We start from the raw sequence: 26,470 nt of genomic DNA, 5'->3' as shown, positions 1-26,470 counted from the left end.
AGAATGGTTTAACTTCAGGAAAACTTTTCTTTATTAAAGATACATTTAGTAGATTTTTTGCACTGAAATATCTACATAAATTGAAGGTGATTAAGTTCTTACATTGCAACATAAAAAAGTGTAAAATGCAGCTGCTTGCTGCTGCTCTATTGCTGTCTCTCATTTATGTTTTTAGCTACATAATTGTGAAGACCATTATTTTCTGTCATTGGCCACATGTTCTGTTGCCCAACACCTAACCCAATGTGTAACTCTACCCAGCACCCAACAACTAGGTAATGTTGAGAAATGCTGATCTGCTCTGCCAACCTCCACTGCTTGTTATGGACTGACGACTCTGCTCTGTAAAAGAACTGCACTCCATACGGTGCACCAGTAAAACACTGTTTTGGGTTAGGGTAGGGTTAAGGTTAAGGTCACTGCTGAATTTCACATAGTGAGGGAGAAAAGCTGTTAAAGGTGGCCTCCCTGATTAATGCTATCAGCGATTCAAGAATGCTTCGAGGGTAGCTTAGTGCAAACCAGGAAGGCCACTTCTAGCAGCTGTTCTCCGCCATGATGTTAAATTCTTCCATGATACAAAAAATAGTGGTCTACTGTTTCGCCAAATTAGGGGCATTTGTTTTTTTTTGTTTTTTTTTTTAAATTTGATAGTCCTTAATTTAATCTGAGATATAAGAAAGGAGATAGGCATAGCTGAGCAACCTACCTCACTGCTTGTCATCTTTTGTTATATTATTATTGTTTTAAGTGAGAACCCACTGGCAGAATGTACATAATATGAGTTCAAGTCACATTATGACTAGGGAAAGTATGGAAGCTGTCATCGAAGTTCCACTTCTTAAAACACAAAATATATTTGTGAGAAATGTTTGACTTTTGTTTGTGTGCATGAATTTTATGGTTGATCTCTGCACAGTCATCATATTTCTCTGCATGATCAGCCATATTCAACCATTGCTTTGTGGTGTCTGTTTTACAGCTTTTACAGCCCTTTACTTTTCAATTTCTTAATCAAAAGGCATACAGCATAACTCCAGCATGTTCAATATCTACACAAGCATTAGGAACACACGCACTTTCTGGTCTCTCATCAAATAAAAGAAATTAGAATATAATTGAGTTATATTTTTGCGTCTGCCCAAAGTGAGAGACTAAGTGATTAATAAACATTTTTATTCCTCTCTGCTTGCTAAAGGGCTGTCTCGCTAATTAAGATTAGTGAGGGTGCCAGCTAACTCACTAACACGAGCATGCTGATCACATGAAGCTGCCTCACTTCTATCTGGGCTACGTCACCATGGTAACATATGCTGGATGTCATACCTGCTGCAAAGCAGAGCATTGAATCAAAACATGTATATGTGAAAAGTCATCACTCCTACATGATGCTGACATTTGAAAAACAGGCTGCATTCATGGCACTGTAACAGGTTTACATGTAAAGAGCCCTGTGAGTTGATCTGTTTGTAGACTGCTGGAGAGTTGCCTGTGTGAAGAGTGATACCAGGAACAAAAATATGTTTTCTCACAAACCACATGGTTACACTGGTTATAGAACAGGATTTTTTTAAAGGAAGAAACACTGTCTTTCCTAGTCAGCTTTATTTATTCTTGGCAGCAAACAAACAGCCACTCCGCACAGTTAGTAAAGAGTATGTTTTGACCAAAACAATTGAAATTCTCATGCTCTATTTAACTCAGTGTGAGGACATCTTCTTTAGAGTACAGCTTGGTTTAATTGGTTCTTGAATGATTCAGTTTTTTGAAAATGTGTTCAGTTTTAAATTTCCTGATTTGAAGATGCATTTAGGGCTGCATCACACAATTAGAGTCTGTTAGACTGGTTTTATGTGTCTAGTATTTTCACAAGTAGCCTAACTGCATAAAGTCTAATTACTCTGATTGCTAGCAAACCCAATGTGACCATTCAACAGGCTGGTAGAGAGGACTCTGCCAAAGTATAAAACAAACAGTGATGTGGTAGATTGTATTCTTATTTAAGGGTTCTTCTGCTGCTTATCTTGCAATCCCTGCAACATTTAATTATTCTTATTGTGACAAACTTTCTGTTATTTTTGTGGTATTATAAACTATAGTTCATACCTGTGGTATCTGCTAAGCTTTTATATATTTAAGGATATAACCAGTGCCTATAAAAAGTATTCACCCTCTTGGATTTTTACTCAAAAAAATGTAATGTAAATTAAATGAAAATATATAATCTAAAAAAATGGATGATCTAATTCAACAGAGGTCCAGCCAAATTGGTGCTAGTAGTTTTACAATTACTGTAGTTTAATGGGGATCACCTGAGTGCAGTCAATGTGTCTCAAGTGACTGAAGTATAAAGACACCTGTGTCTGGAAGGTCCAGTCACTGGTTAATCAGTGTTCCTGGCTACCACTACACCATGATGACAAAAGAACACTCCAGGCAACTCTGAGAAAAGGTTATTAAAAAATCTAAGTTGGGATGGATGTATAAATTTTCCAAGGCACTGAACATCTCCTGGAGTTCCGTAATTCTATCATCAAGAAATTGAAGGAATATGGCCCATGTGTAAACCTGCCTAGATGAAAATGCTACGGTTGGCAGACACCAAACACTGCACATAATCACATCCCCACTGTGAAGCATGGTGGTGGCAGCATCATGCTGTGCAGATGCTTCTCAGCAGCTGGCTCTGGAAGGTTTGAAAAGGTAGAGGGTAAAATGAATGCAGCAAAATATGGTAAAATCCTGAAGGACAATTTTATTCAGCCTGCAAGAAAACTACAGCTTGGGAGAAGATTTATTTTCCAGTAACACAATGACCTGAAACGTACGGTGAAAGCTGCACAGAAATGATTTAAAGATGAAAAGGTGGGTGGAGTCAAAGCCCAGAACTCAATCCAATAGAGAATTTGTGGCTAGACTTGAAAAGGCCGTATCCACACAGACTCAGTGCTGTGATTGCAGCCAAAGGTGCACCTACTAAATTCTGACTTGAAGGGGGTGAAAATTTATGCAGTCACTTATTTTACATTGCATATGTCTTAATTTATTTGACATAACTTTTATAGGAATCTGTTTTCCTTATGACATTAAAGGTATTTCTTTTGTAGTTCTTTTGTCACAAAAGCCACAATATACAGTGCTTAACAAATTTATTAGACCACCTGTCATATTTGAGACCATCCAGCATCATGAAGTGCTTTAATGCGGACTCTTTCATTTTCAGTGAGCTCTCCACGTTTTACCATTTTGAACAGGAATGAGGAATTTCAAACTGAATTCCCCTTTTTATACCCAAATTTAAGCCGGCTCACTGGGCTTCTCTGAGAAGTCAAAAATTAATCAAGCATAACATTCAACCACTAAAACTAATTTTTCTGTTCAGGAATGCAAGTAAATAACTATAATTTGACATATTAATCAAGAAATAATAATGTGCTTTACTATTTTTTCCTTTTTTTAAATCAGTAAATTTGAAAATTCATGAATAACAATAATAATAATATTTTAGCATTAAAAATATCATATGGGTTAAAGAGCTTCAACATATTGGTGTATTAACCATTGCAGAAACATAAAAAATGATTTTGGTAATTACCAATGCTGTTAATTTAGGGCGGCTGTGGCATAAACCTTACTTTGGGTGGTGGTCTAATAAATTTGTTAAGCACTGTATCAACCACGATTGATTTAATAAATCAATAAAAGGGTAAAACATCCAAGGGGTGAATACTTTCTATAGGCATGGTAAAAACTGCATCTTCACATTTCCTGTCTCAGCTCTAAACTGCCAGTCGTACCTGCTCAATTGTCCAGAAAGGAAAGGAGTGTAAACACTGGATATATTAAAGTTGTTGGTCTCCAACCTATCTTCAATTTCATACATGTTCCATTCTATTGGTACTTTTGACTCCATAGCACTCTGCAGTCTCTGAGAGTGTGACTGTGTATATGTGGGTACATAAAAGCCAGGACAAAACTGTTTTTGATAACTTTCATTATAACTTTCCTCTCCTCTCCAGACCTGCCTCCATTTTTAAACACTGTGGAGAATTGGTTTCTTAATCCACCGACTGCTCATAAGATCAGTGCTGTAAAATTTCTAAAGGGGACATTACGCAGCTTAAGTAGGAGAAAAATAACACAGGCACAAAAAAATGAGCACACAAAAAAACTATTACACATTGCCTCAACATTTGCTATCTATATGATATATTTAAGCAGCAATGAAGGCAAGGATCTTCCAAGTTGTTTCCTCAGAAAGTAATTGAACTTGGATGGGATTATGAAGCCAGCTGGTCCCGGGCAGTTCAAAGCTGCCTGTTTTACATTATTTACCAACATCAAATTATTTTCCATAATTAGATTTTTTCCAGAGTTGCACTGGGAAACCTTCCAGCTTGCATAAAGTTGAATAAATGAATTACATGGTGAGGAGAGAAAGGGCCAGTTCGGGTGAAAAATGCAGATCCTGTATCATCAGAGTGGGTGCATGACGCAGAGGAGCTGTTATGCAGCATTTTTGATGATGACATGATGTAAAATGTTCGTGTGACAGGTGCAACATCTCAAAAAGCAATTCTGTTGAATTTTGTTCTCTATTAGGACTGCTTTCTTCAAACAATCTGGTGATAAATGTTCACCAGCTGAAGCAAATAGCACAAAGATGAGTATATATACAAGGACTGTGATTATTTTATCCGCACTAGGATGGAGATCAGGAGATTTAATTATTTTACCCTAATAAAGGCTTTGATTCCACTGAATGAGGGACATCTTGAATTATTAATAAGGAGGCAAAAACATAATTTATGAACTGAAGTGAAAAAAGCACATCATAAATTTTCATCAAATATGCTTAGAATGGCTGACCATAAAATCCAATGCAGTAAATACATTATTCAGATGCTTGTGTTCATAAAATACCCAGTCCAATGTCTCAAATACTGGAGGAAGTGAAACATAATTTACTGCTCTTCCTTCTGGTCAGCATTTTCAGAACTTTCAATTCAGTCTCAGCCTTGCTCAGTATTTCAGTGAGCGTTGCCCCATTTCGGAGCAGAGGACATACCCTTATCATGAGGACAGCTTTTCGGATGTCACGGACTCCATCGTAGACCAAACGGGAAGCATCGATGAACTCATTCTCCTCAAAGGCCTGTGGGGGGTTTGTACTCAGTGCCTCGATGGCAACCTCCACTTGCTCAGCAAAACGGGGCATGACTGCAGGGAGAAGAAAACAAACACATAAGACTCAGATGATGTTTGTAATCTCAAAGGACAGGTGAAAGTTAGGTGATTAGACAAGTAAATAGGCATAGTGAAAGCACAATTAATAATTTGTAGTTTCTCTAGAAGATAATGGTAATAGCCTCTCCATTTGGAGTTTAACAGTAGCAGGTTCACTGCTTGTGTCTGTCTCTGCTCCCTTGTACACTTAAGAGCGAGACAAGATGTCACCCTAAGTCTCCAAGTAAGCGACAATATGCTGTTCGCACACTGCACGCCAATTAGCTGTTTCACCTTGGCTTACCCAACAGGAAGATTGGCCTGCCTGTCACAGATGTGTTTGTGCACACTGGTGTTTGTGCATGTGTGTAACCTGCCGAAAGATTGCTGTGTGTGCTGCAGTGTAACTGTACAAGGACGGTAAGTTGCAAGCTCAGCCTGTCAAATCACAATGCCGATGAAGGGAAACAAATTCATCAAAGTCTTTTTTGCCACACAAAAGCCATGCAACAAAAAGAAAGTCCCTATTGACCATAAAAAATGGTCGGTTTTGTTGTCAGTATCAATTGGCCAGGCTCGATGGAAGAGCTTTATGCTCTTTGTGTGTTCAAATGAATTGTGCTGAATGTGAATAGACATTCAGTGTTCAAGAATAAGGAATGGAAGTTTGAATATTTAGCTGGCTACCTTTCCACGTAATCTCAGGTTCAGTAAAATAATTGAAAGCAGAGTTTAATAATGCCTTTTTGTAGACAGACTCTGCTAAGAAAGAAATTATTTAAAAGGCTAAGACTCACCTGGACAGGCTGTCACCAGCTGAAAAGGTTAGTCTATACATATATATCATAGGCTGCATAATCTAATTATATGCTTTTAAACAGAACAATGGCTATAACCCCACTATTAGACAGGTATTTGCTATTAATTTACATTGAGATTATATTAGGAATGATTTTAGACAAAGAAAGAGACAGAAAAAGGTAAATCATCTGTTTCTTAAACACATCATAAGAGATTTCTTGGCTGCTCTGGAAACCACAACCAAACATATTGCATAAGCGAGGGATTTTTTTCAGAGTATAGACGGACAGAATATTCAATAAAGCACATCAAATCCAATGAGGACTAAAGTTAAGAAGAATTTTTAAAAGGCTATGGCGTATAAAGAATGGGAGTTGGCTGATGAGCCTCTACATTAAAACCAGCATTGTGATTTTATTATTATTCCCCACACTTTTCCACCTCTCTTACATGCAGAGTAAACTAAATCAATTAGCCAGCTTTGCGGTAAAGGTGTATCTGCAGTATACTTATTTGTCTGATATAAAACACAGGCTATATTTCACCAAACATAAAAGGCTTTACAAAAAGTCTCTCCCTTTTTTCTTTTCATTTTTAATTCAGTTTAATCCACTTACTGGAGAAGCGTAAAATAGGCTTTTGGGAATTGCTGGGAAGGCGTTTTAAATAGAAATATTTAAATGTTCTCCAAGCTCTTAATGAGCAAAGTTGCTGATGGTAAGGAGCAATTTCACTCATTCCAGTTGAAAAATGATGAAGGGAATTAAATGTGACCATGTAGGAATGGATTTTTTTCACCCCCTAGGCTTAAGCACAGTTAAAGCGAGAAGTTATAGAAGTACAATGAATGCTTAAGAACCTCACAGCAGAGATGGCATGCCCCTGTGAGGTGTTTAACCAGCTCCAAACATCACAAACTTAACGGATTTTATGCTTAAACCTTAATTTTGAGATGAAGACAGCTTAATTTAGACAGTATATCACAAGAGGTTCAATCACAAGCACTTGGAGACAAAAAGCAGCACTGAATCTTTGCATGCAATTCTAGCCCTAAAATATTGAAACTTTCTTTTGTGGTTTGCTGCAGGAGACCTCTTAACCTCATTGTGATGATCATTAGCCAACCATTGTTCAGACTTTAATAACCCTATAGATTATCTCTTATCAAATTTAATGAAGACCTAAGACAGAAAACTGCTTCTATAGCACGGTGGTGTCATTAATGGGCTACACAAACCCTGTGTATTCTTGGCCCAAATATAACAACAAATTCCCCAATCCCCAAATGTAGCTAGAAAAACTAGGGGGTAACTGTGGCTCAGTAGGTACAGCCAGTCGCCCAATAACTAGAAGGTTATGGGTTGAATTGGGCAAGTTACTTAACCCCAGTTTGCTCCCATCACCTCATCTGCGGCGTCTAAACGGGTATGGCTGTGTTTAAATGGGATTAGCTAATACTGATGGCCAATTCTCCATAGCAGCCTCTTCCATCAGTGTATGAATGTGGAGTGAATGGAGTGAAATAGTCATAGTCATGTGTGTGTGTTTTTAAACAAGGATAAGAAAAAATCATTTAAAATCATAAATTGATTTTTCTTAAAGAAAATCGGGGATTAGATTTTTAGGCCATATTGCCCAGGCCTAAGGCATTTCAATTGTTTGAAGAAAGAGCTTTAGAGCAGTGGTTCCCAGTTGGTCTAGCCAGTCTGTTACATGTCAAGTTATGACCAAAATTTTCAAAAACTGGGTCCTGACCCACCAGCTGAGATCCACTGATTTAGAGATAGATTTTGTTAATTTAATAATCAAATGAATCTCCCTCTCTAACCCAACAGTCATAGGGATATAAAATTTTGTTTCTTTATCAATACACTTTGATGGACTGCCTTGAGATGTTTACATTTTCAAAGGGTGCCTTGACAGAACAAATGTTGAGAAATGTTTAAAATACTCAATTACTTCATTTTAATGATCTTTTATTTTTTTAAAGATACTTTATAATTATCCAATTACATTTACATAATTTTACAATATTGTACTGCAACGTATAGACACTGTCAATAACATGTTATTTTTCTGGTTGGCTGTGACCAATCTTTATTGGCAGGAAGGAACACTTGACTGCTTGATGAGAAAGTGGCCACTTCTACCATTGAAACCACAGAGAATTATCACTTTTCTTTGCAGATATCTCATCTCTACAGAAAATCATAATGTCTAAAACAACATTACTGACTACTGACAGCTGAAAAAAGCCTCATGTGCCATTCCTGTTTAGCACTATAGCAAACAGCTAGAGCTTTTGTCTACCAGGTAAACATTATGGAGCGTCTAACAGCTACATATCTGAGGGACCTATTTTGCTGGTGTACAGCGTGCCGTCTAAAGTTCATTGACTGAAGTGAATAGGGGTGTGTCAGTCTATTTTGCTATCTATGGCATGCAATACTTGCATAAATACAGATGCAAAGCTTAATGAGGACAGATTATGTGCCCTGATGACATCACTCAAGCCAAACTGAGCATCATCTCTAATACCCTAAAGAAACAGGTGCACTGGCACACTAGCACTCTGGTATTTACAGGCCCTATTTCAGTTTTTATGATGAAATATGCTGTTGGAGGATTTAAGTAATATTTCACTGAAGCATTCCCAAAACATCAGAAACAATCAAAGAGACACATTGAACATTTCGACATGAGGCGCAAAAGCACAACTTCATTTATTTTTAGTTATTTAAAAGTTTTATTCAAATCCAACTTTTTGTTGCATCAAAGTATGTGTACTGTACATTCTTGTGCATGAGTATCTGCCTTTATCAGACAAATCACACATTGGAGTGAGCATGCACAAGGAAAACTTTCTTCAGACTTTAAACCAGGTTTCTAGGGTTTTTACATGCTGAACCCTGGCCGGATCACCAATGATCCCAAGCAGTATCGCATGCGTTGTTTACAATATCTCAGGAACCGTTAGACAGATCTCTAAGGAGTAAATTCTGATCAAAGGCATACCTTTTTGACAATGTATGGATGAATTCTGGCTTTTATACCCCCTCCTGAACATTTTTAATCCAGAGCAAAGAGCAGTGTTTATTCAGGGCTTTGATACTACAAATCCACATCTAAAATCCATAATGTGACTATATATTAAAATTTTGCTATACAAAACTTAGCAGTCTTGCTAGCTGTCCTCCATTTTGACACCAGAAGCAAAAAGGCAACAACTTCAGTTTAGCCTGTCAGCCAATCACAATGCTCCAATTTCTTTTTCTGTTGTTTTCTTAGTGATTTCGATTTATCAGGATCAGCCAAATATAAAAACTAGAGACCAAATCTTTATCAGTCAGTTTTAAAGTGTAGGCCTCTATGACCCAAATAATGAAAAAAGGATGCTTAGGCTCCTAAAATGGGATTAAAGATAATTTTAGGCACTTGATTACCAAATGAGAGCTAACTGTGAATTGGTTTTATGGAGACAAATGATAGTGATTGTTTCTGTTGTAGGTTTGTTAGAATGTAATTTATTCTCCTGATAGGCAAGGCCTGTAGGAACTAACTAAAGATGGGAAAAGCCTTGTTCATTGTTGATCTGGGTTCGATTATGATAAAGTTCTATGAAATCAAATTTCCGTTTTATTCTTTAACTTAGTTTTTCTGGTCATATAACTTTTGATACATTCATCTGACATCTTTGCAGCACATATACTATAGTATTCCAAGTTGCCCTTAAAAAACAGATTTGTGCTTGAAAGGGTTGGGATTTTACAGGCATTCTAGCATGAATAATACAGGCGGACCAAAAATAGCAGAAACTTGCTTGGTGTGCTATTTAGGTGTACTCATTTTTTGGATCCTTAAGATAGGAATGTACTAGCTTTGCGCTTGACCACTTCTCATTTTAAGATTAACCTGGGTGCTAATGGGAGCTCAAGTTCATTTTCTATTTAAACAGCGTGAGTGCTAGATGTTAAAATCTGAACAGCATCAGGTGGAAAATATGAGTGAAACCTGCGCTGCTTGCTGAGACACTATGCAACGTGCGTACAACAGGGCCCCAGGACTATAGCTCGTCTAGTTTCAGCCTGTTTACTGCTGTGTTCTGCTTTGCTCTCACCTTGGTTAAAATGTTTCTTCGACCTCCTCACACTGCACTGCTACTCTCAAAGCAATTTCCTCATCAGCACTCTCTCCTACTGTAACTCCCACCTCTATTTGCGCACTGATTAAGAAACCTCACCTCCCATCCTTGCAAGTTATGAGTTTGCCATCTGTTTGCCATTCTGGCTCAAACCCATTTTCTCCCCTATCATCATAACAATGGATACAAATACATAGAGTGACTCATCCGGTTCAACAAGCGTGCTCAGCACCATTTTAAGCATTAAGGTGCAATAATTCAGTGTCCTATTTCTCCTTAAATATATATTAACTTCTTCTTTTTCTTTATTAGGCCACTTATAAAGAAAACTCATCAAAGATTTTAGCCTCAGCACTTGTGTGAAGTTGCTTAAAGTTGGGCAAGTCAGAAAGTTTGCTCCCCAGAGCGACTGTTTCAAAAGCTGGCGCTGTAAAGTGTCTTTACTTCTATCCCTCAGTCCCCACTGCATTCATTTTTAGTGCACTTGATCCACTGATTTACAGGCATGACATGCGAGTGGCAGTGTGAGCATGTGTGTTATTACTCACTGCAAAACCCTGGCTAAATCCCATTTACTGTGCCCCGATGTAATAACAAGGAGCAACGCCAGCTTGCCTCTCTAAATGGCACACTGACTGAGGCCATATATCAGTTTTTTAATCTACCCTCTCCAGGCACCACATTAATGATTGACTTTAAAAATTTGTCCCTTTTTTGAGGAGCAGATTAGTTTAAACACAGGGAGTTAGTGGGCAGAAAAGTGTCTCAGGGAAGAAGGGGGGAGAGGGGAAAAAAAGAGCGAGAGAAGCCATAACCACTTTCCTATTAGGCTATTGATTTTTCTCCCTCTCAAGGACACACTTCAATCCTGGGCCTATGTGTGGACTGTCTGTCAGGAATCTATGGCTCAGCTTTACACTGAAGAGTTGTGTACCTTGGCAGCCCGTATTAGGCGGGGCCATATATCTGAGCACGCTCAGTATGAAAAAGAGGAGCGGGCAAATTGAGACGAGGTCAAAGTGTAGGTAGTTGTGATATGCGTCCTGTGTTGATATGGCAGCTGTCAGAAAAACAGGCAAGTGGGCGAGAATGGCACAGGAGGCCGCAGGCGTAAAACATCGGAGGACTCCCCGTGAAACCACAAAAAGCCAGTTGCAAAGATCACAAACATGCACACAAAAGGAACAGGAAGACTGTTTAATACATTCACAACAGAGAGAAGAGGAAAAAAGGGGGACCACATCAATGAATTCCTTTAAAATCCCCACTCAAATCGCTTAGTGAAATCCTTGGTGACAGCTATTGATTTTTTGGTAGAGTCTAGTTAATTGGACTCAGTACCCTCTAAAAAGTGTGTGGTCCTATATCCTTTTTCCTTTGTTCAGCTACACTTAATCATCTTTCCCCCAGCTATAGATTTATCCTTGACTGTGTGTTAGAATCCATGGACATCAGGCCTGTGAGGGCTGAGGGGAGAGGGAGGCAAAAGTTCACAAGGATCAATACGTGCTTTATGGCCCAGATCAGATGTGCACTGTAGTCCCTAAAAACGCCCAACCACCACTGCAAAGAGGGTAACAGGAACAGGAAACACAACAGCACTACATCAAAGAGAAATATAGAACAATGAAATGGTGGTGAAACATAACAGCAGGTTTCCAACCTTAACATCTCAATTAGCTCACAATCAACAGGAAATAAGGCCGTGCTAAAGCGTAAAACAGACATTCCCCCTAAGGCTGTGCAGCCAGTCTGACTTACCTATAAGCCGCTTCATAGCCCTAGCTTAATTTCTATTAGTTAAGTGGGCATCATACACAACAGACCCCTGTCATGAGAAGAACTACGCTACAAACAGAATTAATCATGCTATGTCAGTCGCTCATTGTCTGTTGTAGAAAAGTAAAAGAATAAAAGTAAAAGAACAAGTGCAGCCTTGTCAAGGGGGGTTGAAAGACCTTAAGAGATGGACAAAAGACAAATCAACAAAATTGAAGAAGACAGACATGAAATTAACTCCAAATTGAACAAGGTATGGCTGTTGGAAATGGTTAAAAGCTGGTCAGTAGAAAATAAACAATAAACAGTCTGACATGACATGTGGTATCAGGTGCCTTGAACATCTAAGCAATCCAGATCATTTCACAAAAAATGGAAGTGTTCATTTTAATGTGAATTATAACTGCTAAGAGGGCTAAAGAGTGCTGCAGATGCTGCTTTATACAGTATAGTTTATATACCAGCACTTTCAACCTTTTTTGTCCAAAGGCACACCTAAGAGGAAACCAAAATCTCAAGGCACATCCTATCCATATAAAATAGTCTCTTTGAATCATGCTTCAGTACCTAAAGTTGTTGTATAGTTGTAGTAATAACGTATGACACACCTAAACTTGCCTCAAGGTACACCAGTGTGCCATGCCAAACTACCGTTGATATATGCTGAGTTGTTTTTATTCACATAATATGACAACATGTGTCAACTAGCTTCACCTGATGATGACATTAGCAGTCTAAGGTTGAATGCTTTCTCTATTAGTAGCCTGTTTTTTCCTCTTTTCTCAGAATGAAGGTCCCTAAAGCCCACCTGTGCCAAACAAAACCTTCAGATTCTGAATATTTTTTTAAAAGACCATAATTTTCCTAGAAGATAATAGGACCCTCAAATGAAATGACAACCCATGTGGTTCTTTAAAAATTTCTTGAACATGTAAAGACATTTTCTTAGCAGCAGGGAAAGATTAAGGTTAAGCCAAATATAGCTGTTTGAGCTAGAAATTTTTGAAATGTAAATGAAATGTTGTTATAGAACCAATGCTGTCAATGGAACAACTATAAATGTAATATACGTATTGTTTAGGGCACTTGTAGTTTCTTGTAAGCCTAAGAAGAGGTACATAAATGCACTAACTCTTGAGTTTAGAGCTACAGCTCAACCCTTGTTGATTAATTTATTGTACTTGTGTGCCACCAATGCTTTTTTTCTTTGTCTGGACACTCATAGAAATGAAGTCCACTCTGATTTTCCTGGAAATCAGTGGAAAGCTTATTCCAGTTAATACTGGTCTTTCAATTTATTGTATTTTTTTTCCTTCACAAAATATAAAACAGCATCAAAACAAACAAACACATAGAGAGTGAGTTTCCTTACACAAAAAAGTCCTGCAGTTTTAAAAGTCACCTCATAAAGGTTGTACATAGAGTTACATTTGGTTAAGCTATATGTCTGTACAAACTACAGAGCTGGGAAAAACTATTTGCTCCCTTCCACGTTTTTTTTTTCTTGCATACTGTCACTCTTTAGTGTTTCAGATAAAATTAATTTTATAGTAGACAAAGATAACCCAAGGAAATTAAAAAAAGCAATTCCTGCTGCAATCGTCCTGCTGCATAACCCAAGAGTGCTTTAGCTCACCAATTGATGGTCAGACATTCTCCTATGCGATTTTCTGCGATATTTCATGGTTTCTTCAATTATCACAAGTCTCACAGGTCCTGGAGCAGCACAGCAGCCCAGAACCCTCACACTACCACCCACGTCTGACTGTTGGTATGATGTTCTTTTTATGAAATGGTGTTAGTTTTACACCAGATGTAACAGGATAAGCACCTTCCAGAAAGTTCAACTGTTGTCTCATCAGTCCACAGAATATTTTCCCTGAAGTCTTGGGGATCATCAAGATTTTTTTTCTTTTTTTTGCAAATGTGAGATGAGCCTTTGTGTTCTTTTTGGTCAGTTACCCTTAACAGAGTCAAGTGAGGACTGTGGGTTTTTTAGATGTTCTGGGTTGTATTTTGACCTCCTGGATGAGTCGTTGATGCGCTCTTGGGGTAACTTGGTAGGCTGCCCTCTCCTGGGAAGATTCAAGACTGCTCCATGTTTTCTTCATTGTGGATAATAGCTCTCACCCTGATTTGCTTAAGTCCCAAAGCCGTAGAAATGGCTATGTAAACCTTTCCAAACTGACACTGTCAGTGACTTCATTTCTCATCTGTTCTTAAATTTTGTTAGATGCATGATGTGTTGCCTTTTGAGATCTTTTAGCTTACTTCACTTTATCAGACAGGCTCTAAGAGATGTTTTTTTGAGTCAACAGGTCTGGCAGTAATCAGGCTTGGGTTTAGCTAGTGAAATTGAACTCAGCTTTCTGAATATGATGCCTGCAACATGCTCCATTTGTTCACTATCAACAATGGTGCAAGGTTCTCCACTATGTGAATGACTGTATGGACAAACAGTCCAACTGTTAAGACATTCCTCAATGTGTGATTGAAGGAATGTACAGATTTCAACATAGACAGTCCATTATATCCTCAAAAGATTCAGAGAATCTGTAGACACCCTTTGCACTTAAGGGACAAGGCTGAAAACAAACACAATACCATGACCTTCAAACACCTGAGTAAATATGAAAATAAAAGCTCAGGAACACTTCAGAACACTACTATCAGTCAACACAGTGCATCTACAAATGTAAGCTAAGACTCCACCATGCAAAGCCAAAGCCATATCAACTACTCCCAGAGGCACCACCCACTTCTCTGAGCCTGAGCTCATCTGAGATGGATTGACCAGAAGTGGAAAGTGTGCGGTGGTTTAACAAGTCCCATAATAGATTGTTTTTGTAAATATTTGCTGTCAAGTCCCGAAGGTTAAAGAGGAAAAGGACCATACAGATTGTTATCAAGGCAAGGTACAAAAGTCAGCATTTGTGGCAAATGCTTCCATCTAGATGATGGTTTTTCAGAGATTTCCCTGCTCATTTCAGCAAGACAATGCCAAACAACATTCTGCACAAGCTACAACTGCATAACTTTCCGGTATGCAGTCCAGAGCTCTCATTAAAAATGTGTGGTGCACTTTGGAGCAAAATATGACAATGAAAACCACTTGGGAAAACCATGAAAACCACCCATCATGAAAACCATGTTGGGATACTTAAGATGTTCAGCAGGCAAGCATGGAAACAAATTCCACTTCTAATTCTTACAACAATGAGTGTCTTCTGTCCCCACACACTAACAGTGTAACCTGTATTACTGCCAAACACATCCATCTGGTCAATGTCTTATAGATAGCGTTTGGGAAGGGCAGAGCCTTTGAAATACAAACTCAGAAGGTGACTGGATGAACGTTCTGTCTGTCTCATCTTTACGTGCCAATCAGAGCAACAAAACACGTAACGTAGCCGCTACCTGGGTGCGCCCCTACCTAAGGAGTAAACTCCATAGAGGATTGCATAACGCAAACCATGGCGACTGTAGACATGTCAGTATCGACTTTTGGCGTTTTGAAAAGACAACAACTCACTGCTGTTCTTTGTTCTTCTTTAAATGAAAAAATGTCAAGTTCTGATAAAACTGGCGCTTTAGCAGCATCAACACTAATCTCTTCCACCATAATTGCATCGGCCTCTTGTTGCCACTTGCTTATGTCATGACACCGCGCTAAAAGTACTGCCCCTTGTAGATGATTGGAGCTTTGCCAGATGGATTTGCCAGTGAGAAACACGGAAACCAGTGAATCCATGTGATTTGCAAGGTTACTAACAGTGTTGATAAGAGGAGGAATGATGTAACGAACTACCTTCACTTCTGGGGTGCTTCACAATGTATGACCTGAAGCAGCTCTACCTGCAGCATCATTCTCAGCCAAAAATTGTTACTTTCTCTGAGGAGCTCCTCTGAAGGAGATGTTCCGGCGGGATTCCAGCTGAGCTTTTCTCATTGTACCGACTGAAAAGGCAGCATCTCACCAGACCACCTGGCATAGAAGAGGATGTATGGGAGGCTTATGTCAGCTTCCTCTGGTGCCTGTGGTCCTGCTCTCCAACATCCAGCCAATCAGAAAGAAGGTAGACAAGCTGGATGTATGGGCTAAATCCAAACAGGAAATAAAAAAAAAACAAACAAACAAAAAAAACCCTGTTTATTAACATTCACTGAGACTTGGCTCAGAGAAACAGACCGGGACAAGGACCTGTTAAAAAGTGGGTCTGGTTGCCCATTTCAGCTGGACCAGTCCCCAGAGATCACTGGGAAGAGCCGAGGGGGAGTGTGTCTTTTCATCACTCAGAGGAACGGTAACACCATTGTGGTTTGTGAAAAGCTTTGTATGCCTGATACTGAACTAATATTGAATTAAAGGATCCACATGAGGGGGTCAACATGTCAATGAGCATCTATGTACTAACAATTTATCTATTAGTGTCTCTGAAATTTCCTCTTTGTAAATGTATGAATGATCTGGGTAGACTGCAAAAATTGAATTGCCATTTGGGATGTATAAAGTTCTCTGAATCTGAAACACAGTGGTAACTGTGCTCCTGTCCCAGCTTTTTGGACGTATTCCAGGAATCAAGTTTAGAATATTTCAATAATTCCAAAAAACAAAAATGCTTTTTGGTTTGAACATTAAATATCTTATCGTTGTGCTGTATTCAATTGACTATAGGTTGAAAATGATTTGCAAATTGCTGTATTATGTTTTTATGTAGATTTAGACATTTCCTGATTTTTGGAAATTAGGTTTTGAAAAAAATGTGAAAGTCACCCTTGAGTTTGCCAACTTAAACAGCAAATTACCTTTCCTATAACATTTTTTGACAGGAAAATATAGCATGGGTAAAGGCTGTTCAGGCAGTCCATGGCAGCAGAATTAGCTTTGCTTTACTGTATGAATCTTTGGCACTGTGAGGTATTTCTTTTTTTATCTTGGGTTATGTTGAAGCTTCCATGTTTTCTTCCAGCTAAAGAGGAGGCCAAATAGGCATGCTTTCTTTACATTAATGTGATAATGTAGCCAACGGTGCAGTTTTAACAGCTTCCAGAGCCCAGTGAAGCAGCTTCATGTGTAGGTGGTTGAAATAATCCATATTGACTGCTGTTAGCTACGTTTCACCTTTGCTATTATTCCCATCTTGAGGAGTGAGCTTTTTCTTTACTATTTTCTTATTCCATGAAAAAAATCCATGTAGATGTGTGCACTGAATGTCTGATGACAGTAAAATAAAGTAGTAAAATAAATTTCTCAGTAAATCAACTAGGGCTGCAGTAATAGATTCTTTTTGTAGTCGAGTACTCAATCGATTCTTCTGATGATTAATCAAGAACTCGGATAAGAAATATTGCTTTTTTTTAATCAGTCACTTTTGCTTTTTTCAAGAGAAATAGTACTAGACAATTAACAGTATTAACAGGTTCTCTAAAAATATATATATTTTTCAAAGTGCAATGAAGTTCTGAAGACTAGTTACATTTCTTAAAGTTAAAAAGAAAGGAAGTTAAATCATTACGTAAGATTATGGCATATTTGGGGTTTAAGGGATCCTCTCCCAGGAAATGTCTGGTGCCAATACTTTACTTCATTCATTGTAGTTTATTTTTATTTTCCAATTTGCCATTAAAGTAAAGGGACAGTTAATCATTTAAATATCCTCTACTTTATGCATAATTCTAATATTTCACATTATAGCAAGAATAAAGTTCCATCATTCACACAGGGGTCTGATGATGTCTGAAAGGTGAACCTTTAGATTACAGGAATATGGTCTATTCTTCAAAGGGTGTTCACTTATAATTTTTGCACATTTTTGTTTGTGAGTTCATCCACCGTAAAAATCTGACCTTTTAAGACCATCCACAGACCTGGACAACACATTTTAAGAGATAAGGCTGCTTCTGTGACCTGTTGAATCCTGACTGTATGATGATGAACTTTAACCTATTTAGTCTCTCTCTCAGTCACTGTCTGTGGCAATAGCAGCAAAGCAAGACTTGAATCGTGAAGCCTGATTGTCTTCTGTGAAACCGTCGGGTCAATCAGAGAAGTTTATGAAATCCTCTGGAGTCCTCAGACACAAACTGAGTGCTGTCTTACACCAGCGAGTCATGCAGGCAGCATGTAAACTCGGAGATCTGCGTAGGTTCATCGATGCAGGCATAGTGCCATATCTGCCACGGAGCCAAAGGCAGTGGCAGCGTAAAAACGCAGGACGCGTGCTTGTCAACATCAATGCATCAACTTCTCTTCCCTCTTGATCTTCACGCCTCACATCATGCATATTACGTTACAGTAACAGCGAAACTCATGGCATGATGTCCAAGCTTACAGGGTGGACGTATGTGAATACATGACTGATTTAAGCGAAGCCTTGAGGGCAGATGATTTGCCTCAAGGAATTTTTTTAATCGAAATCACTCGGATAATTCAAGGAGTCATTTCAGCCCTAAAATCAACTCTATCTTATCTTTTAAAGTCTAAGTTGTTTTTCCTGCTGCTTATTTGTAGTATTTAATCATTGAAGCAATTTATATCCAAGATCTGATCTGTCAACTTTCAAGTGATTTCTCTTATATATTAAGAATCCAACAAGAGCTTTTTCATTGCAAGATTTTAGATCTAGATTTTATGGTGTGGACTACTAAGAAAAGCAAAAACACAACCGGGGGTGATCAATGTTATGCAGCAACATCAACAGATTGACATTTGCTGCTTACAGTAATGCTGACATGATGCTTCTGGGCTCCTGCTGACTATATGAACAGGCTCCATATGCCAAGGGGATTAATAAAACAACAGTATTATTATAAAATCTTCATGTGTAACAGGATTATGGTCATATAAAATTGACCTTAAGTGTTGACAAGATATTGCTGCTGTACTCTATCAATTAATTATCCAATCAAGTGTGATGTATTATGCAATGAGATGAGAATGTGCTTATGACTGTATAAAGCTAGGGTTGTATATAGGCCATTATGTCTGAGGTGGGACTCTGGTAGGTGGCCGTGTGAACACACGTGTCTCACCTAATGCTGTTTGTGACTTAGCAACTAGCAGGGAGGAGAGCAAGCTGATTGTCTCTCTCAATTATCCAGGCCGATGAAAGTAACGAGCGAAACAATAGATATGGTGCTCCACTAAATGGGCTCTAATGGAAGGGAAAGGAACAGGGGGAGGTATGGACAGGCAAGAACGGAGAAAAAACAGTGTGGTGAAGAGTGGCTAGTGTAAAAAGACAGACGTGGTCTGATTTCATTCTTTGTTGCTGAGTTATTCAGTAATTAATTCTTTTTTTTTTAATCCATGTTTCTTCTTGTGCACTTTTCATACTGGAGCACTTTTTAAAGGCATGTTAGCATTTACTAGAAAGAGATTTGGGAAGGCGACAAAAGGAGCTAAGAAATGTTTCTCAGGAAAGTAAAGACACCAGACTGTTCTTGTTAACTTTTTGAACACAATAGACATTAACACAATACCTGAAACAATCCTGCATTGATAAGATAAAGAAGACAGACTGCTCAATCAGTGTGTTGCAAGGATGTCTTTTGTATGAAAACTGGCCAACAGATTAAGTTGGAACTCAACCAGTGCAAAGCCAGACAGGGAAATCAATGAATGAATATCTTGTATAGAAAATGTTCAAGGTTTGCTCTGCACTGTGTCTGAATGATTCTTACTCCCATCAGGAAGTAGCCACAGCTTTATACTCTGACAGAAGTTCTAACCCGTTCTCTACCCAGTTTTTAAAAATGACTATTGCTTCTGATCAAGGCAATAGCTTTACAGCCTGAAAATGTGTTGAAACTCAGTAAGTTTGGCTTTAAGTGGTGTCGTTGGTGACTGACTTACACTCATCTACCATTGAGGATTACAGCTGCTGGATATTTTCTCTGCTGAAATCATTCAACACCACAAATCTGCATACTTGACTCAACTTTAACTGGCATCAAATATTACTAGTTTCTGCAAACTTCATTTACATAAAGATCTGTTACTTGACTGTTGAAAAACCCCCAGATAGATAGCTTGAAGGCCTTAGGCGCTCCAGATTTGTTAAAAAACTACAAACAGGCAGTGGATCGGTGTTAGTGGAGTTCTCACTTCCAGCCTAGTTTAAAAATGACTATTCTGATTTTGTTATCTGACTACTTAAAGTACTAATAAACAGCTGTTATGGTAGTTATTATTAAACATCTGCATCTGTTACTATCATCTCCATAGTTAAGTTACCCTTGTCTTTTCATACTCATGTTTCATGTCTTGTTCTTCATGTCTTATTGTATAACCCTGTGTCCCTCCCCACCATGTCTCCCACATCTGTGATAACCTGACAGATATGTCTCCCCTCCCCTACAGTATTAAGGCCCTCTGCTTCCTCCTTCTGTGCCAGTTCATCTTGTACCTTATGTTGGCGTTTCAGCCGTTGTGTGGTGTTTCTTGTGGCTTCCTCTGATCCAACTTTTTCTGAACTTTTTGACTTAGCCTTTAGTCCCACATGATGGATCTGGACTCTGTGTACTGATTCATTTTTTTGTGTGAACTGACTTAGTAACTGGCCTGCTTTTTTTTTTTGAGTCATACTTTCTAAGTTCTTGATTGTTTGGCTCAGTGTGAAGATTTTGCAGCCAAAAAATAAAAGTTAACATTGAGTTAAAACAGTGAAAAAACAGTTTGTTCACTGGCTGAAAGAATTAGTTTGACTGAAAATGCAAGTTCGAAAAGATGTGTTTTGAGACCAGATTTGAAAATGGAAAGAGAATTTTTTAAGGGGGGCTAAAGGAAGGGAATTCCAGAGGCGAGGGGCAGATCGCCTAAAGGCCCTGGATCCCATGGTGGTCAAGCGGATAAGTTCATGTGAAGTGGACGGAGGAAGAGGACCTGAGGATGCAGGGGGGGTGGGTGGGTGGGGGGTGTGCTAATGTCAAGAAGGTCACGGGTTATGTGTGGCCTTGAAGGTTAGGAGCAGAATCTTAAAGTCAGTGAGGTAGTTGACCAGGAGCCATTAGAGATGCTGAAGAACAGGAGTGCTGAACAGGGTTCTGGAAATAGATACCAAACCTCACTTAAAACACCAAAGTTTGCTTATTTATTATGTGAATATCAACCATGGAAATATAACAGATAGATTGGTGATTGATAATTCAGATCAGTGCCTCTTGCTTGCTCACCCCCGCCCAAACCCTCCCCCTCTCTCCTTTTCGCTCCCGCTCTCGCAACAAAACCTCACTGCAAACACCATAGTTTGTCGGTGTATTATGCAGATATCAGATATGGAAACATAACAGATAAAGGCAGAAGTTTGTAGCCTACTCACAGGTCATAACAAATGCTGAATTAAAAAGTTACTCTTCATCTCTCCAACTTGGCTCAGCGCTATGATGCAGTTTGTCCAAGTAGCGTTACTGTCGAGCATGCCGCCACGCATGCACAAATGGGCCGTTGATCCAGTAGTGACCAACCAACTCGATATGGAAGACACTAAACAGCACGTTGGCCCTCTCAAAGGGAAATTTGTGTACAAATAAACAAGACGGAACAGTCTTCTTTCTTGAGTCTGTTTGCTTATGCAAAATGACACGTGATTAATACAGATTAAAAATGAATATGTAATCATGATTAATCAAAATTAATCCACAGCAACCCTGTGATTAATCTGATTAAAATTTTTTATCATTTGACAGCACTAATATTTGCATAAAAAGTCCTTTTGTTTGTGTGTGGTAGCCATATCTGAGCTGTTTTTCCAAGTGCTTCCTGTCTGCAGTGATTCAGAAGGCCACATCGCAGGCTCTCTGTCTGTTTTTCTCTCCATTATGGGCTTTTCTGTCTGTTTTCTCCAGGGTATACATGGACAGTTTGACAAAGTATAATGCAAACGCAACAGCCTGCTATTAGACAACCTTGTCACAATGCATTGTGGGATACAAACAGACAATATGGTGGACAGCATTAGCCGCTAGCAGCAGAAACAATCAAAAAATCTGATTTAAAAAATCTATAAAAAGACGTCCAGTATTTGAGTAACTGGTATGGATTAAATCTTTAAATGCTCCAGAAAGTGACCTAAGCTCAAGGCTCTCTAGAGAAGTGTCTATTAGGGCTAAGAAGGCATGAATAGCTTCATTACAAAAGCAAACCACACAGCCTCCAGAGGGGAAAAAGGTAGCTGCTTGACTTATGATTCAAAAGTTATTTCACTTTTTGTAACATGTCTCTTCTTGTTGCATGTATCAATGTTGGTCTCAGAGGGTTAATATCTTAATCTGATAAAATGCTATTTAATAAATTCTTGTCAAAAGTCATAGCAGCCACCAGAAGTCCAAAGATGATGTGTAGTAAATATTTACTTTATAAAGCTTAAAGTGTGTATTTATTTTATTGTAACCTCAAAACTAAATGTTTTTCAATTAATTTTTAAAAAATCAGTAAAAATGAATTAAATTTTACCTGAATGCTCAGAACAATGTGTTCTTTAAAAAAAAATGGGCTCCCTCTCTCAGTATTGGCACACACTACAGTGTTGGCTTACACTGCATTCACGTGGCCTAAAAGACTTGGGAAATAAAAATGACCTAAAAAGCATTCACATTCATAATCATAATATCAGTGTAACAAAATAATTCACTCAAAGAACCTTTCTTGCTTAAGAGTTTAACAGTGCTTTTAGTTCCTCCTGCCTGTACCTGTTATACTATGAGAAGCACATTAGAGGACTGAAACACATGTTGGCCCTCAGTTTGGCTTGCCACAAGGATAAATTCAGTTCTCCTGAAATATACAGCAACACACTGTGACACAGAAAGAAATAATAGATGAGATATGGATCAGAGGCTGGAGTGGCAGAAGACTGAACAGGTGGCATCCAGAGTTTGTGTATGAGCCAAAACACTGATCCACACCGTGGGATGCTGGGCAGCCAGGCAATTAAGGTGTGTCTGTAGGTCACTGACCAGACTGGAAAGCTAATGGAAATGTGTGTGTGTTTATGTGTGTGTGTGTTGCAGTACCTTAACCAACCAAAAGGCTTGTGACAAAATGTTTGATGCAAACACAGGACAAGGCTAAAGGATACTTTCTTAATATTAGAAATTCACTGAAAAATATGTCACTTCTTCCCCAGCAGCTCTGTGTACACTTCACTTACCAGTCTCAGACAGCAGCTTGATGGACTCCAACACGCGCTCAGTGTAGACCCCAGGTTCGTAGTTTTCCATCTCAGCATTAATGATGTGGACCACACGGGCGGCTCGGCCACGGATGGCTCCAGCAGTTCGGTCAAGAGTGTCCACATCTCCCTCTTGCAGAGCAATTACGCATTTGTTGACATCTTCAAGGATGTGGTTCTCTAGGGAGAGGCAAAAAAGAACAGCAGTGAATGGAACTGGAAGGACCCAAGGCTAACTCTTAATGCATTTCTGCTTTTTACATTGTGTGCTGATAATTAAAATTGTACACTGTTAATTGAAGTCAAAGTAATTGTGATAGTTCAGTAATGTCCTTGATTTCAGATGGTCAATCTAGATGAAAAAATGTTGTATAATTTTAAAGGTAGGACAATTTTCTCATAAGCAAATGATTTTTATTCTTATGGGGATGATCATTTTGGAACTACATTCTGTCTGGGTGAGACAGGGTACACCCTTGACTGGTTGCTAGTTAGTCAAAGGGCTGACAAATGGAGACAAACTACCAGATACTCTCACATTTACACATACCAACAATAAAAGGGCATCAGTCAATCTAGTGAGCATGTCTTTGGTCTGTGGGATGAAGCCTGAGTACGTTGAGAGAACCCACACAAGCACAGAGAAAGCATGCAACTCCACATGGAGAGGCCCTAAATGACCCCAAATATATATAAAAAAAAATGCAAACACACAGAATGGAGAAAATAACATTTCAAGCATAATCTGATTGTTTGTGATGACTTTGTCTTGCTCACCGCCTGTTTCCTCTGATTTGCTGTATTTTCTCTTTCTAGATTAATTTCATGGTTCCTTATTTGTTATTAAAATCGAGATGCTGTTTTCCCATGAAGCTGCCAAACAAAAAAATCCTTCTGACTTGAAATTGAAAGTCATAAAATAAAACTTTAGGTGTGAATGAGCAGATATTAGTAATCTACTAATGATTTTTCTCTGCAAGTCATTTGGTGAAGCGAAGGGTTGTACCATACTTTCTCATACCTGACACAGAAAGGAAGTCATCCACAGAGGTGATGTCATCCACAGCCTCAGTCAGGATGCGCACCTGCTTTTCCCATTGATCCTTGAAAACGTCCATGTTGTCCTGTGCCACTTTGCTTTGGGGACGAGCCGCCAAAGTGAGAGCGGCGTTGATCACCTGGAACAGGAAAATGTATGACATTTGTTAATAACTTGAGTTTATGACAGTAAAAGAATATGTTTAAGACCAAACTGGCCTTTTTATTGCCATGCATGTTGTCTATCTCATGCTTGCTTAAAGGGAATTCTGCACAAATTTCCAACCCTGATTTCCAAGTTGATTTGATTTTGGAGTTCATGGGACAAAGACTTGGGTTACAAGGCTTCATGTACAGTCATGTGCATAGGTTTAAGGCATGTAGGGCGTAAAGGATTCATCATGAGGCTGAAGAGGCAGGGGATGGCAGCCAGAGTCATACTAGAAACATGTGTGTCGCTTGACAGCCAAGGTCAAGCTTGACGGCAGTTCTTTATTCCCTGCCTTTTCAACCCTTGTGTCCTACCAGCATTTTTTTTTTGGATATCCACAGCCCAACCAGTGGCTTGTGGCAACCCTCCTACTGGCTGGACAGTACCCTAGGCCGCTTTTCAACAGACTATTTTCCTATGACCCTGGTACTGTGCAAAGACATCCAGAGCACGCCCTAGCTTATGTCAACCCTCCTTCCTGCCTGACGGTGTCCTGGGGTGGGTTAACTCACTATTACACACCTTACTTCATCTTAATATTTTGGAAATGCAATATCTGAAGAACACTTTGAGGAATTTTCTTCAACCTTTGCACCTTCTTGTACCAGTGTCAATTCAAGTGCCCACCATAACTAAAGCATGATTGAGTGAGATTTTCAAGGTCAAGGTCATCGGGCATTACATGCATCCCTGCCTCGTGCCAGTGACATGCAAGAACGCTTTCAGGGGCTTTATGTTTCGGCTTGGCAACAATATCCACTCCGACTCAAGGATGGACTCAATAGATTTTGGAAGTTGGAGGCCAAAGATCAATGGGCCTGCTGTTCATCCCTTGCTTATGAGCATGAAATCTTAACAAAGTTTAAGGAGATTTTCTGATTTGATGGTTGTACTGATTTCTATCAATCAATTTGTATTAATCGCACAAACCATCCTCGCCTTTTGTCGAGATCCACCACTGAACTTTCTCTCTCTGCTGATAGTACGCCTTGCAGACGCATATAATGTAAGTCTGTAACTCTAACTCTTAATATTTCTTATTTTCAAAAAGCCCATAAAAGGCTGAAATGAATTTGGGAGAAACACCATTTGTTCTCAGTTTATTTCATATAATAATACTTGTGCACTGGCAGTACTTGACTCAAGGATTAAGTTCTAGATTTTGATCTTAATAAGGGGTTTTTATGACTGGCAGTGATATAAATGTTTCAGGATTACAAATAACAAAATAAAAAAATAGAAACAAAATTAATGTCCAAGGTCCTTGGATGTAATAGAAAGGAAATGTTCATATCTTACAGATTAGAGAGAGCAAGGTTATCTGTTCCAAAAATAAGACTCTAAACTTCAAGAGTCTGCTCCATGTGAGATAGAACATTTGGCTCCATGCCAAAGGCGATCAACACTTCAGAGGGTTTTATGATTTAATGATGAAAATAAAAAGAGGCGAATTAGGTCCCTATTTCTTTTATTTTTAGATCTGCCCACTGAGACTCTTCACATCAATAGTATTAAGCACATTACTGGGTCAGCTTAAGCCAGAAATATCATATTTTTTTGGTCCTAGTTGTTTTTACATCATGTTTTCAATTTAAGGCTAGTTAAATTAATCTAATGTAGAAAGATGGACACTCTGATTTAGACATGGCAGTTATTGAGTGTGTTTGTGGGTGTGTGTGTGTGTGTGTGTGTGTATACTTGCATGTGAAGATAAGGGACTCTACCCCGAACAGATGGAAATATTACTCTTTGTTCCACCCCCTCTTTGTTCTCTTTTCCCAGTCACAAAGTCTGCCTCTATTATTTGGTTTTTTATCTTTGTATGGTGAGCATTGCCAAGAGGTATCAGTGGATGGTTTGTCCCCAAAGTTTTCAGTGTAAGTGGGTCTCAGCAGGTGTGCAGTGTGCATAGTGAGACCTGCACATTAGATCCCAAATCATACATTCAACCGCCCTGCTCCATTTCTCTTGTTGGGTCCCTTGTGAATAAGGCCTACGGTTAACCTTGGAAACAATGGATTGATATCATCCTCCTGAAACAGCACTTCAAGGTCCACCTACACATTAGTCAACACTTTCCCTCTCTTTCTGCCAACCAGGATT

General features: G+C 38.9%; 1 protein-coding gene across 1 annotated transcript in view; it reads right to left on the bottom strand.

Annotated features, from left to right (window-relative positions):
• The window catches only part of ctnna2 (catenin (cadherin-associated protein), alpha 2), a 514,927-nt gene that overhangs the window by 35,825 nt on the left and 452,632 nt on the right, over positions 1-26,470 (bottom strand). The window contains exons 11-13 of the mRNA XM_041786313.1: positions 24,140-24,296; positions 23,098-23,298; positions 5,069-5,220 (exon numbers count right to left, since the gene is read on the bottom strand). Coding sequence (XP_041642247.1) covers positions 5,069-5,220; positions 23,098-23,298; positions 24,140-24,296 — 510 coding nt within the window. The remainder of the gene's footprint in view (positions 1-5,068; positions 5,221-23,097; positions 23,299-24,139; positions 24,297-26,470) is intronic.

Source organism: Cheilinus undulatus, linkage group 4 (assembly GCF_018320785.1).
Source record: "Cheilinus undulatus linkage group 4, ASM1832078v1, whole genome shotgun sequence".
Lineage (NCBI taxonomy): Eukaryota > Metazoa > Chordata > Actinopteri > Labriformes > Labridae > Cheilinus > Cheilinus undulatus.
Note: the sequence above shows the minus strand (reverse complement) of the source record. Positions and strands in the feature narration are given on the sequence as shown.